This window comes from Staurois parvus, unplaced genomic scaffold (genome assembly GCF_062004578.1).
Source record: "Staurois parvus isolate SC_StPar_1 unplaced genomic scaffold, SC_StPar_1.0 ptg000636l, whole genome shotgun sequence".
In the NCBI taxonomy this organism is placed as follows: domain Eukaryota; kingdom Metazoa; phylum Chordata; class Amphibia; order Anura; family Ranidae; genus Staurois; species Staurois parvus.
In genome coordinates this window covers 6,397,126-6,411,994 of record NW_028318432.1, presented here as the reverse complement: position 1 = coordinate 6,411,994, position 14,869 = coordinate 6,397,126, and the positions used below count along the sequence as shown (strand labels likewise).

The window sequence follows — 14,869 nt, the reverse complement described above, 5'->3', positions numbered from 1 at the left end:
CCTCCACTTCATTTTCCTTCTACAGCCGCTGAAAGCCTGCTTCTCCTCCTCTGCATCCTGCCGGACGTTAAGCGGCTGTAAGAGAAAAATGAAGGGGATTGGTTTCTGTATATGCCGTCTGTGGTGTGGTGTGCTGTCTAGGTTAATCTTCTTTCTCTGCTGGCCCCCTGTGTGCTCCCCTATTCCCCCCTCCCCCTGAAACACTGCCAGCTTCCCCTCCTCTTCTATTCTGCCAGCTGCTACAGTGGATGTTTTAGGATAGAGAGCAGGAAAGGGGCTGGTAAATATGTAATTTACTAGCCCTAACCTTTTCTGAATGAACAGAGCAAGTGATTGGTACCAATCATTTGCTCTGTTCATTCACAACTGAAGCATAATGAACTGCGTTTACTATGCTTCAGTTTGTGAATGAACAGGAAGCTGCTCAGCACATAGCACTTCCCATTCATTCACTCTCCAGTGCAGCTGAGGCTGCAGAGAAAGGACCTTGGAATCTCGGTCCTCATTCCCTTTCTCAGTGGGACATCATGGATCTGCTTAAACCCCTGATATTTCATCAAAGCCCCCCAACAGGACTGCTAAAAAAAAAGGAGGATGTAAAAAAATGTTTTTAAATAAATATGTAATAAATGATAAAATAAATAAATCAAACAACAAAAATAAAAAAACTACTAGCACCAATCAATGTTCCCCTAACCCCATCCTCTGCCCTACTGACAAAGTCCACTGCTCTAATGACTGACAATGTCCAATGCCCTACTGACACAAACCTCTGCCCTACTGACACTGTCCAATGCCCTACTGAGACCGTCCCCTGCTTTACTGACTGACACTGTCCAATGCCCTACTGATACCGTCCCCTGCTTTACTGACTGACACTGTCCAATGCCCTACTGATACCGTCCCCTGCTTTACTGACTGACACTGTCCAATGCCCTATTGACACCGTCCCCCGCTTTACTGACTGACACTGTCCAATGCCCTATTGACACCGTCCCCTGCTTTACTGACTGACACTGTCCAATGCCCTACTGATACCGTCCCCTGCTTTACTGACTGACACTGTCCAATGCCCTATTGACACTGTCCCCCACTTTACTGACTTACACTGTCCAATGCCCTATTGACACCATCCCCTGCTTTACTGACTGACACTGTCCAATGCCCTTCTGACACCATCCCCTGCTTTACTGACTGACACTGTCCAATGCCCTACTGACACCGTCCCCTGCTTTACTGACTGACTCTGTCCAATGCCCTACTGACACCGTCCCCTGCTTTACTGACTGACACTGTCCATTTATCTGGTTGGCTAAGTTTATATTTTTACACTGAAATTTGTTTTATATCTTTCTAGGTTTTCATTACTATTTAGTTAGGCCTTTCTAGTGAATAAAAAAAACGAAAAACTCCGGTGATCTTTGATCTCTTTCATGTTGTTCAGGTAGATCTCCACCTCTCTAAGATTTCTTACCCCTGTTCCAGGGTATTCAAAAGAATTGGATAGGTATGTCAGAATGTGGACAGTTTCTCCAAAATCTTTTGAATTACTGTCTCAATACCTAAATAAAGATCTGAAACAAGTCTTTAGCCACTTGGAGCATCTTGGTGTGCTGTGGAAGTGTCAAGTGGTAGTGGGGGGGCGGGGCCAGGTCAGCTCTTGCATTGGGACCTACAAGCTTCAAGCTGTGCCTCTACACCTGAATGTACCTATTCAACCCTCTTGTAGCTCTGTGCATGAAACCTAATTATCACTTCAAAAGTAATTTTCAATATTTGTAAATGGTCAGCTTTCATTAAAATAATACCTGGGAATCCTGCCATAAAGGTTGATTGTTCATGAACTTCCTGTTATAGTTGTGATCACCCAATTGAGCTCCTGCATTGTCATCCTGAAACTCAGGCATTGAGCAGGTTTAATCTGTTTCTGTCACCATCAGGAAACCCACCCTGATTAATGACTACTAGCTATCAGTGGAGTACATTTAGATAGGAAATGGGTGCAATGTTGTTGCAGAAGATTAGCAGCATGCAACAAGGATGAGAAAAAAGAGAAAAAAAAGGAAAACAAACAATATTTTATTTTAAAAAATGACATTTGTATATGATGCACAGTGATTTAACAAACTAAATGCCATCTAATTACGGTTTACATTTATTTTTATTTATTTCAGGTACTTATATATTGCTGTCAATTTATGCAGCACTTTACATATATGTTGTACATTCACATCAGTCCCTAACCCTCAAGGGGTGTACAATCTAAGGTCCCTAACTCACATACATATACAAGGGCCAAGTTAGACAGGATCCAATTAACCTACCAGCATGTCTTTGGAGTGTGGGAGGAAACCGGAGTACCCAGAGGAAACCCACGCAGGCACAGGGAGAACATGCAAACTCCAGGCAGGAGGTGCCGTGGCTGGGATTTGAACCAACGACCCTAGTACTGCCAGGTGGAAGTGCTAACCAATTAGCCACTGTGCTGCCCATATTTGCCAACTGACTACTGTGGGGATCAACCTGCAAAACGGAGGAGCAGTCAGAGTTCAGCTCATCATACACCTTCCAATCTGATCATACAATCTTTGTATAATCAACTTAAAGCGCAGTTCCAGTTAATTTTGTGTTTATTAAAAGTCAGCAGCTACAAAAACTGTAGCTGCTGAATTTTAATAAACACACACTTACCTGTCCCGGGGTCCAGTGATGTACTCACCTGCGCCGTCCCTTCTCTTCCTCTTCTCCACCCCGGCGTCAGCATCTCAGCTGTGGGCACCAGGCTACCCAGCTCACAGCCGGGTGCTCACTGCGCATGCGTAAGTCACGATACACATACTGATTGGTCCAGCAGTCTTTTGGGGCCTGCGAAGTGCCCCAGAAGACTGCGGAAGGAAGGAGGGGGGGCTGAACTTCTGTCGAAGTGAGCCGGAAGTGGGAGCAGGTATCTGTCAAAACCAAGTATCTGCTCCCCCGTCCACCCAAAAAAGTGCCAAATATGGCAGTGGTGGGAGGAGGAGGGGACAAACAAGTGAAGCTTCCACTTTTGGGTGGAACTCCGCTTTAAGATCTACCAAAAATACTTAATATGTTTCCCTACCTTGACCATCCAATGAAGATCTGAAGAAGATTGTACATTCAGACTGCAAAGCATGTGGTGAACCTTACACACGCTTTGTTTTGTGATGTCCATATAACAGCTTCAGAAGTACTGGAAGACATTCAGGCTCTGCCATCATACAGCTTTTATTTAGGAAAACACAGAAAACATTTAACAGATAATAAAAAAAAAAAAGTCTTTCTATAGCAGCATCCAGTAGAAGACACGTTTTGATATTTTGCAGCACCTGTCAGTGATAGCATTAATTAGACTGACAGCCCCTCTAGAAAAATGGCCCATGTCCAATTACTTGGCCCCCTATACTGCATGACAGGAGAACGTTACTTAACACCATTGAGATGTAAACTGGCCTCATAATACAATTGCCAAGTTATCATCATGGCTCTTACAGTCAAAGCATGGGGAAGAATTAAACTCCTTGGGAGCTGTGCATGCCCATGCCTCCTCCTCAGTATTTCATAGCTGTCAATGGTGGTGGTGGTGGTGGTGGGAACATAGGCACAGCATGACTTCCATGGACAGCAAATTATTTTGGCTTTCTGGTTTAAGAGATCACTTAGGTTGTATTTTAGAAGCTCTCAAAAAAAAAAAAGAACAAACAGTTATACTGTATACTATTAAGGAAAAGTTTTTGATTAAACCAAAGTTCTTATCTAAAAGCGAAGTCCAACTTTCTGACCATGTTCCATGTTACACCTATATTAAGGGGGTAACATGAAATGCTGTCTGAGTCCACAGCACCCCCACCTCCCCTCACTTACAAAATCTAGGCATCTTCTTCCAACTCCCGTCAATTCAAAGAAGAAACTACTTTTATCTACATCTCACCTGCCACTGTGGTAGAGGGACTGCAGTTCTCAATGGAGCACAGGCGTGGTGGCGTCACAGCACGTGTAGTCCGTTGATACTTCCTCCAGCTGAAGATCTATATCTCAGTACAGACCTGAGCTGGAGGAAAAGTCTGCAGGATCCAGAACATTGCACCTGTGATTTATGGATTCAATACTTTGCAAGCTCCAATGTAAACAACATATGAATTGCTGATTTTTGCAATATGGGTGCATTATATATATTTATATATATATATATATATATATATATATATAATTTTTATTTTTTTTACCCCCACATTGGTCTGTGGAACCCAGGGCCCTCAGGCTTGGTTGGCCATATACAGAAGATATCTTTTACAATCCCTTTTTAATCCCTCCAAAGAATTAAATAGGCCTTACCATCAGTAATCGGGCTCCATTGCTGACACATATGCTGATATGCCCCTTTTCTGGTTGGCATAGAGGAAATGCCATTTTTGCCTATTAAAGTACACCTGTGGCCAGGCTATGGCTGCTACAACACTGCTGGGATAGGGGGCAGAAAAAGCTAAAAAGGTGCTAAGAAGCAGACCAAAAACTGATTTCTGTGCTTCTTCTATGAACACTGAGGATGAATTTATCCACAGTGTCTGCAACTAAAAAGGTCAGAAAGGGCTTGTTTGAAGGCCCATATACAATGTTACATTTTAATGCACATGTTGCAATATGCCAATACGCAGGTGTCCAACTTCCCCATAATAAAAATGGTGTCTGTTCCCATCTCAGTGCTGCAGTGGGTCTTGGAAAAATATGATCTGTATGATTTTTCTCTGCGTTTTAGTGCATTAGAGGCCCATAGAAGTCAATGGCAACACATCAAAACTCATGTAACATACATTTTGATACATTGGCAATAGGTATTAACAAACCTTGTCAGATTGTAGCATGTATGGGGACCCTTAACAAAGGGATGTACTGTATATTATCGTTCACACAAACCTACCCCCAGAATTATAGCCATTTTTTGTTTTCCTATGATAAAAATGATCATTTTACACATGAAACACAGCTGAGCCTATTCAACAAAAATGTAAGTAGCCGAGTGGTAAGTGCAAACCTGACAACAACCAATCAGAATCCATTTTGTACTTATCTGACTGCTCTAAAATGAATTTTGATTTGTTACATTGGTTTATTACACTTTTCACTGTTTGTTGAACCAACCCAAAAACATTGGGCAAAACATTGAAACCAAAATGCTTATGTACAAAATTCAAGGTCAGATAGTCCAGTAAACCAGTAATGAAGACTGAAATGGTACAGATACACAAAATAAATTTTGAAAAATAATTATCTCAGCTGAGCTGCCATTCATCTAGCTTGGCTTAAAAGACAGTGCAATACTGTTAATGCAGAATCTCTGGCCCGTGGGGGCAGGGCCATCGTCGAACACGTGACCAAGGTGGGCATCACACTGCAGAAGGAAAAGGAGAAATAAATAAATAAATAACTAAATAAATAATGTAATACAGACATGTGTTCTTTTCATACAGAGCTAACAAGAATAATTCTAGCAGCTGCACAGGCAGGCAGGTGATAGCCCTATTTACTCCTCCCTGGACGATGAATCAGCATCTTCACTCTACTGTCCAATGAGAGGGCAGGTAAGACTGGAAGCTGTGAAGGTGAAGTAAAAAAATAGTGGAGTTGCCTTGGCTGTGTGTGGCAGATGTATGCAAATCACAAGAAGGGAAGGAAAGGAAAAGGAAAAGCAATTAACGCCCAGCTTAGGAAAGTGGGAAAAGAGGAGAGAAAAAGGAGAGGAGAGGACAGAAAAAGGAGAGGAGAGGGAGAGAAAGAGGAGGAGGAGAGGGAGAGAAAGAAGAGGAGGGAAAGAGGAGGAAAGGAGAGAAAGAGGAGGAGAGGGAGAGAAAGAGGAGGAGAAGAGGGAGAGAAAGAGGAGGAGAAGAGGGAGAGAAAGAGGAGAAGAGGGAGAGAAAGAGGAGGAGAGGGAGAGAAAGAGGAGGAGGAGAGGGAGAGAAAGAGGAGGAGGAGAGGGAGAGAAAGAGGAGGAGGAGAGGGAGAGAAAGAGGAAGAGGAGAGGGAGAGAAAAAGAGGAGGGAAAGAGGAGGGAAAGAGGAGGAGAGAAAGAGGAGGAGGTGAGGGAGAGAAAGAGGAGGAGAGTAGAGAAAGAGGAGGAGAGGGAGAAAAAGAGGAGGAGGAGAGGGAGAGAAAGAGGAGGAGGAGAGGGAGAGAGAAAGAGGAGGGAAAGAGGAGGAGAGGAGAGAAAGAGGAGGAGAGGAGAGAAAGAGGAGGAGAGGGAGAGAAAGAGGAGGAGAGGGAGAGAAAAAGGAGGAGAGGGAGAGAAAAAGGAGGATAGGGAGAGAAAGAGGAGAGAGAAAGAGCGGAGAGAGGAGAGAAAGAGGAGAGGGGAGAGAAAGAGGAGAGGGGAGAGAAAGAGTAGAGAGGAGAGAAAGAGGAGAGAAAGAGGAGAGCAAGAGGAGAGAAAGAGGAGAGAAAGAGGAAAGGAGAGAAAGAGGAGAGAGGGAGAGAGGAGAGGAGAGAAAGAGGAGATACAATGCACTACAGCAGGGCCCTGCATTAAGAAATGTGTGCCATACAGCATCTTTGGTGTGTTTCATTCATATGAAATTTGTAAAGCATGTTTTCAGTGGTCATGTGTAAAAGCAATGCACCGATGTGAATGAGCCCTTAGTGACAGACTAAACCCTTTTAAAATTGCTCGCCAACGCACGTCACCTCTTTGCAAATAACTTCAGTCCCCATGCTCCCCAAAGAATTATCAGGCCGTCTTAGTACATTGGTATTGCTTTCATCATCCCCAACGGTTCCGTATGCTTCAGAAAAGGAGGGCCAGCCAGTTCCAGAATTATACTTCTTATCTGAACTGAAATTTAGAGAGCAAAACAGAAATATTGGCAGCTATTACTTTGACATCTGAAGTAATGAAAACCTTTGAAGAGTATCTATGGCCCTTTAAAATAATCTTTTAGATATACATCTTAGACTTTAGTTATGCCGATGCATGCTTCACTGTTATCATTTGCATTGTCCCAGTTAAATCTGAGGTCTTTGTTATGGAGAAGAGGGGAGCAGAAGGTGTTCTGTAGTCCTAAAACACTCCCAGATTAAGGGTGACAATGCTGTTCCTCCATGGATACAGTGCAGTGAATAAGTGTTGTCACCCTGGTACAGGAAGTGTATTACTGGCAGGATCCCCAAGTGGAAATAAAGGAAAAAAGCCTGAAAATAGAAAACTAATGCAGCCACCACATCTTAGGGCTGATATGTTTCAATATATAATATCTCTGTTCCTGGGTTTAGATACACGTTAAAGTGAATTTCTACTTTTACAGCCATATTGGGATAGCACTTACTTTTCATTTGTTACATAGTACCATTCACATAAAAAAAATACAATTTCTGCCTACCTTTTAACCTTGCTTAAAAATCTTATCTGGATTTTCCCTTCTAAGCAATGCTAAGGAGGGGGCTGGAGAGTTGTGTTTACCATAATTAATCCTGTCTGTACTGTGCTGGCAGATCTCATTATCAATTCTAAACTGTCCCTGTCTGTGCTAACAAAAGGCTACAAATCCAGAAGCTGATTTCATCACTTACTGAGTATTCAGCTTCTTTCTCTTTTAATCCTTGCTTATTTTCCAGTTTAAGCTGATGTCATGACCCCTGCCCTAGTTCCTTGTTTTAGGGTGGATCATTTCTCTTGCAGCATCCTATGGAGCCACCTTTGTATGCAGGGAGTAGTGTTGTGTCTTCCTACACTGTGTACATCAATAAAAACACACAGCCCCATAGACTAAGATGGCAAAGGACTCCCAACTCACTTCTCCAAGCTGCACCATACTACACTGTTAAAGTGATTCTAAAGCCAAAACGTTTTTACCTTCATGTATTCTATGCATTAAGGTAAAAAAAATTTGTTTATAGCTTGCTGTCCTCCTTCCCTGTGTGAAGGGGAAGTGAGGGGAGAACAGATCCAGTGCTGTGCACAGCTGCATCCCTTCACACAGGGACTCAGGCAGCAGTAGAAGCCATTGGCTCCTGCTGCTGTCAATAAAATGCAGTGTGGAGGAAGCAGGGGGTGGGCCGAAGTCCTGCTGTGTGTGTCTATGGAGTGACACACTCATTTCCATTTTCAGGATGTTTGGTATATCAGGGATGTCATTTTTCTCCATTTTGTTTTAATTTTCCAAATAATGGGGGACTCTAAGAAATGAAGTGTTTTACCTGAAGAGTGGAGAGCTGCAGCACACGCAGTGATACATGCCATCTTCTGTACTGTTCAGGTAGATGCCGCTGAAAGGCTAAACACAAATATACACCGCTGTCATACTGAGCAAAGTGCGTCAGCTTTCAAATTTCTACAACAATACACAATGAATATTTCTAGCTGAACTCCAGGCATATAGCTAAATACAGACTTGGAATACATATAAGGGAGCTTTTTCACCTGCCAAAGGCTTTGGATTTCTGTCCATCCAGTTCTGTGATTTACACAGCTCTGCCACACAGAACAGCTCTATCTGGCAGGGAAGGAGACTTGATTTTTCTTACATGCAATGCAGTTTCACTTATAGGTCTTGTTCCTCCCCCAGCCTGGCACTGGACAGTGAAAGGAGAAGCAGTGGATTGATCAACTGATTAACTCATCGCTCTGCTCTCTCCACCTATCAGCAAGATTCTGTTACTGCAACACAGCTGACCACCTCCTTCCACTGCTTCTCCCTGCCCAAGTCTAAACTCTGCTGTATACAGAGGCTGATACTAGGTCGAATTAAGGTATTTAACACATTAATGATTACAAAGCTGCATTAATTTGTGTCTTTTATATCTGCCTGGAGTTCAGCTTTAACCCTTTCCTGACCACATGTCACGGAATGCCCAGATCAGGTTCCGCTATATCACTATGCATCAGTTAACTTGATTACAACTCGAATCATTTTTGCATTGGTTTTTCAGGATATACAGTGGGGATCGAAAGTTTGGGCACCCCAGCTAAAATTTTGTATTAATGTGCATAAAGAAGCCAAGGAAAGATGGAAAAATCTCCAAAAGGCATCAAATTACAGATGAGACATTCTTATAATATGTCAACAAAAGTTAGATTTTATTTCCATCATTTACACTTTCAAAATAACAGAAAACAAAAAAATGGCGTCTGCAAAAGTTTGGGCACCCTGCAGAATTCATAGCATGCACTGCCCCCTTTGCCAAGCTGAGACCTGCCAGTGTCATGGATTGTTCTCAATCATTGTCTGTGAAGACCAGGTGATGTCAATCTCAAAGGTTTTAAATGCCCATACTCATCTGACCTTGCCCCAACAATCAGCACCATGGGTTCTTCTAAGCAGTTGTCTAGAAAACTGAAACTGAAAATAGTTGACGCTCACAAAGCTGGAGAAGGCTATAAGAGGATAGCAAAGCGTTTTCAGATGTCATATCCTCTGTTCGGAATGTAATTAAGAAATGGCAGTCATCAGGAACAGTGGAAGTTAAAGCAACATCTGGAAGACCAAGAAAAATATCAGACAGAACAGCTCGCAGGATTGTGAGAAAAACAATTCAAAACCCACGTTTGACTGCACGATCCCTCCAGAAAGATCTGGCAGACACTGGAGTTGTGGTCCACTATTCCACTATAAAGAGATACTTGTATAAATATGGTCTTCATGGAAGAGTCATAAGAAGAAAACCTCTTCTACGTCCTCACCACAAAAATCATCGTTTGAACTTTGCAAATGAACATATAGACAAGCCTGATGCATTTTGGAAACAAGTTCTGTGGACCGATGAGTTTAAAATTGAACTTTTTGGCCGGAATGAGCAAAGGTATGTTTGGAGAAGAAGGGGCACAGAATTTAATGAAAAGAACCTCTGATCAACTGTTAAGCATGGGGTTGGATCAATCATGCTTTGGGGTTGTGTTGCAGCCAGTGGCACAGGGAACATCTCACGAGTAGAAGGAAAAATGGATTCAATAAAATTTCAGCAAATTTTGGATGGTAACTTGATGCCATCTGTGAAAAAGCTGAAGTTAAAGAGAGGATGGCTTCTACAAATGGATAATGATCCTAAACACACCTCGAAATCCACGGGGGATTACATCAAGAGGCGTAAACTGAAGGTTTTGCCATGGCCTTCACAATCTCCTGTCTCAACATCATTGAAAATCTATGGATAGACCTTAAAAGAGCCGTGCGTGACAGAGAGCCCAGAAATCTCAAAGAACTGGAAGACTTTTGTAAGGAAGAATGGGCAAAGATACCTCAAACAAGAATTGAAAGACTCTTGGCTGGCTACAAAAAGCGTTTACAAGCTGTGATACTTGCCAAAGGGGGCAGTACAAGATATTAACTCTGCAGGGTGCCCAAACTTTTGCAGACGCCGTTTTTTTGTTTTCTGTTATTTTGAAAGTGTAAATGATGGAAATAAAATCTAACTTTTGTTGACATATTATAAGAATGTCTAATCTGTAATTTGATGCCTTTTGGAGATTTTTCCATCTTATCTTGGCTTCTTTATGCACATTAATACAAATTTTTAGCTGGGGTGCCCAAACTTTTGATCCCCACTGTATATATATATATATACACACACACACACACATACACTGTATATATATATATATATATATATATATATATATTTTTTTTTTTTTTAATTTCCTCCTTTTGCTTTTTATTATATAAAGTTGGACAAAAATGTTAAAAAAATTAATTTTACACAGAACGACTTATGATATTATATATATATATATGTATATATATATATATATGTATATATATATATATATATATAGAGAGAGAGAGAGAGAGAGAGAGAGAGAGAGAGAGAGAGAGAGAGAGAGAGAGAGAGAGAGAGAGAGAGAGAGAGAGAGAGAGAAAATAAAGGAACACTTTTTAAATCAGAGTATGCCATTACCAGAAGGTTTGCTATGTCTCCCACGACAGTCTCAAGAGCATGGAGGAGATTCCAGGAGACAGGCAGTTATTCTAGGAGAGCTGGACAGGGCTGTAGAAGGTCCTTAACCCATCAGCAGGACCGTTATCTGCTCCTTTGTGCAAGGAGGAACAGGATGAGAACTGCCAGAGCCCTACAAAATGACCTCCAGCAGGCCACTGGTGTGAATATCTCTGACCAAACAATCAGAAACAGACTTCATGAGGGTGTCCTGAGGGCCTGACATCCTCTAATGGGCCCTGTGCTCACTGCCCGGCACCATAGAGCTCAATTGGCATTTGCCATTGAACACCAGAATTGTCAGGTCCACCACTGGCGCCCTGTGCTTTTCACAGATGAGAGCAGGTATGACAGTTCTGTTCATGTAATGCCACTTTGATGCGACTTTACATACTCTGTCACTGAAGTAGCATCAAAGTTGCATCAAAGTAGTGCAGGAACCTTTATGTGTCCACAGTCATATTTCTGGCTAATAGGAAAGTGTGACAGTTCTGTTCATGCAATGTGACTCTGATGTGACTTTAAAGCGGAATTCCACTCACCCTGTCAAAAAATAAAAGCCAGCAGCTACACAAACTGTAGCTGCTGACTTTTAAAAAACAGCCACTTACCTGTCCCTTGGTCCCGTTTCACCGGCTGTCCTGTATTCCAGGAGGCCGGCATCTTCAGTGTGGGCACCTGGCTGTGACAGCTTGCGGCTTCATAGCCAGGTACCCACTGCGCATGTGCGAGTAGAGCTGCACTTCATGAATGGTCCTGTAGTCTTCTGGGACTTGTCACGTCTCCCAAAAGACAACAGGGAGGGAGGGCACCTTCCGCTTCTGATCGCCTAGGCGATCGGACCGGAAGTGGGAGCGGGTACCTGTCAAATTCGAGTACCCGCCCCCCAAAGGTGCCAATCCTTAATGGGGAGCGGGGGAGCAGTCCTTAAAGCGGAACTTCACCTTTTGGGTTGAGCTCCGCTTTAACCTCTCTGGCATTCAGGTAGCATCAAAGTCACAGCAAAGTTGTGCAGGAACATTTTTGTGTTTCATAGTCTCATGTTAGGCTTAAGGGCTATGGATAGAATAAATGTTAGAGTTAGGGCTAAGGGCTAGGATTAGGTTTAGCAGTAAACATTAGGGTTCTAACTCTAACAATTACCTCTAAGCCTGACTCTATCCCTAATCCTCACCCAAACATTTCACCTAACCATGCAACTTTGGACACATAAAGGTTTCTGTGTTACTTTGATGCGACTTTGAGTCTTCTTGAGTGTAAAGTCACATTAAAGCTGCACTACATGAACAGAACTGTCATACCTTCCTATTAGCCAGAAAAAAACCCTACAAAATGCATAGAAAACGCAACACTCACATTTTTGGTGCAGGTCCATTGAAGTCTATTACACGCAAAATGCAATCTACTGCAAGAAAAAAGTCCCTGACCCTTTCCACTATTTCAAAATGCACAGATGTGAAATAGATCCATAGGAAACCATGTTAAATGGACTGTAGTGTGTTTCTGAAAAATGAAAAAACCCATAGGTGTGAGCCAAGGCTTAATGTTACCTGCCTGTACATTTTTTTTGGCCAACTCACCAGCTCGGTCCCCTTCTCCCTAGTCACGTAGTACTGCTCTGGAGTCAGTTTCTCTTGCCAGTCAGTAGATACAACGGTCTCATCGTACCTTGTAAGGGATCCTGGGCCAAAGAAATGAGTAAGCTTTTTATTAGCTGTGCAAACCACCAGCCAGTAATAATCCAGACAAAAACAAATACATTACATACTGTATGTCTTCACTTTTTAACAGATATCTGTACTTTGAGAACAATGGTGGTCACTAGTGATGAGGAGGAGCCTGCCGTACTGACGTCACGCCGCCATGTCCTCACGGAGGTCCAATGGCCATTTTTGTGAGTTTGCTGCCAGCTTTTCTTTCTCTGTTATCCACGTGGATGTTTTTTACCATATGCAACAATAAATTACTACACTATAAGCGCTCCTGTCGTGGCTCGTTTGTGCGAGCTATTTTCCCTAAGGTGCATTATGCTATTTCTGTTGGCTCTGTCCATGGTGGAGAGGTACCTTGAGCCATCCCTATAATGCAGCTAGAGGCCAGTGGTGATGTCGGAGTCTTCCCTGTAATGCTGTTAGAAGTCAGTTGTGTTTTTCCTGTCTCTATACCATGATCATACTGATGGAAGTTTTCCCTACCTGTGGAAGAGCTGGATATATTATTATGCGCATTTAATATGCGCTTCTGATGAGTGCATTCATACAGCATTATCTAGCACGAAGTCACTGTCACCGATCCATCACGGAGATTACTTGGACGTTTTTTTTATCCTGAATGATCATATTTTATATTGGACTGTTCACAATTGTCCCTTTATATTTATTTACTAATATCACTTTGAATCTGCCACTATTGTCACTTTATTAATTTCTTTATTTATGCATTAGTGCCTTGGTTTTATTATATAGCACTGTATTTCAGGTTTCTTTTCACTAGTGATGAGCTTGGCTTTGGTGTGAACCCGGAAATTAGCTGTCAATGCTGAGCCAATGAGCTGTGAGTGGGAGATTCCCCGCTCTGTGTGACCATATTAGACCAATGATGTAACGAACATCCTCGTCCCTTTATATACAGTTGTGTTCAAAATAATAGCAGTGTGTTGAATAAAGTGAATAAAGCTCAAAATCCTTCTAATAGCTTTTATTTCCATACACACAAATGCATTGGGAACACTACACATTCTATTCCAAATCAAAACATGAAGAAAAATATATCAAATTTGTGTTGTTCCTCTAAAAAAAATTTAAGAAAAGTGAATATTAGACTGTTCAAAAAAATAGCAGTGTTTGTATTCTTCTTTACAAACTCAAACATTCACTATATAAACTGAAAAATGTTTGAAGATTTTGCTTTCCTTTGAATCACTTAATGAATATTTCGTTGTATAAGCACTGTTTCTGAGAACTGCTGTACATCTGTGTTGCATGGAGTCACCCAACTTCTGGCCCCTGTGAACAGGTATTCCAGCCCAGGATGATTGGACTACATTCCACAGTTCTTCTCTATTTCTTGGTTTTGCCTCAGAAACTGCATTTTTGATGTTACCCCACAAGTTTTCTATTGGATTAAGATCCGTGGATTGGGCTGGCCACTCCATAACGTCAATCTTGTTGGTCTGGAACCAAGATGTTGCACGTTTACTGGTGTGTTTGGGGTCGTTGTCTTGTTGGAACACCCATTTCAAGGGCATTTCCTCTTCAGCATAAGGCAGCATGACCTCTTCAAGTATTCTGATGTATTCAAACTGTAAAATATCGTATTGTCTCGATATTTTATTAACTTGTATTGATGAGAAATGTTCAAATAGAAAGTCCTTCAACTTCTTGTAAAAACTCAAAAAGATGATTTAATAATAACGTTGCATAAAATTAGAAATAAAATATTGGCATACAGAATGTTTAAATAATGTCCAAAAAATATAGTTAAGTTCTTGATAATAAGATTGTATATATATATATGTGTGTATGTGTGTGTGTGTGTATCTCATCAAGGCTGCTATAGAGTGAGTGAGAAACTCAAACCTTTGTTCTGAAAAGAGCAATCCAGCCCCCACCAACCTAAAAGTGGGTTGGTATTCTCTTGTAGTCCTACTAAGATAATTGCTTCTCTCAAAGTCTGAGTGTAACTTTATCTCTTACATAGATGGGGGAGGATGGGGGAAGGTATAGCTAATTACTCTCATATGTGGCTTGAATGTAAAGGAAAAAACCCAAGATATGTATATTCACAGACTATGAAGTCTAATTACTCACTTTTCCCAATCTAGAACAAATATAAATATAATAACTCAATTATTCTATTAAGATCCAACTCATTCATACTTATGTTAGTACTGTTAATAAGAAGATATTAGGTATTAGGTTAAGGAAAGCTTCTA

At 41.7% G+C, this 14,869-nt stretch overlaps 1 protein-coding gene across 1 annotated transcript in view; it reads right to left on the bottom strand.

Moving 5' to 3' along the window:
- Nucleotides 1-2,063: 2,063 nt before the first annotated feature.
- The window catches only part of MSRB2 (methionine sulfoxide reductase B2), a 29,352-nt gene continuing 16,546 nt past the window's right edge, over nt 2,064-14,869 (bottom strand). Inside the window, exons 2-5 of the mRNA XM_089693756.1 lie at nt 12,516-12,616; nt 8,203-8,279; nt 6,694-6,841; nt 2,064-5,407 (exon numbers count right to left, since the gene is read on the bottom strand). Coding sequence (XP_089549882.1) covers nt 5,309-5,407; nt 6,694-6,841; nt 8,203-8,279; nt 12,516-12,616 — 425 coding nt within the window. The 3' untranslated portion in view covers nt 2,064-5,308. The remainder of the gene's footprint in view (nt 5,408-6,693; nt 6,842-8,202; nt 8,280-12,515; nt 12,617-14,869) is intronic.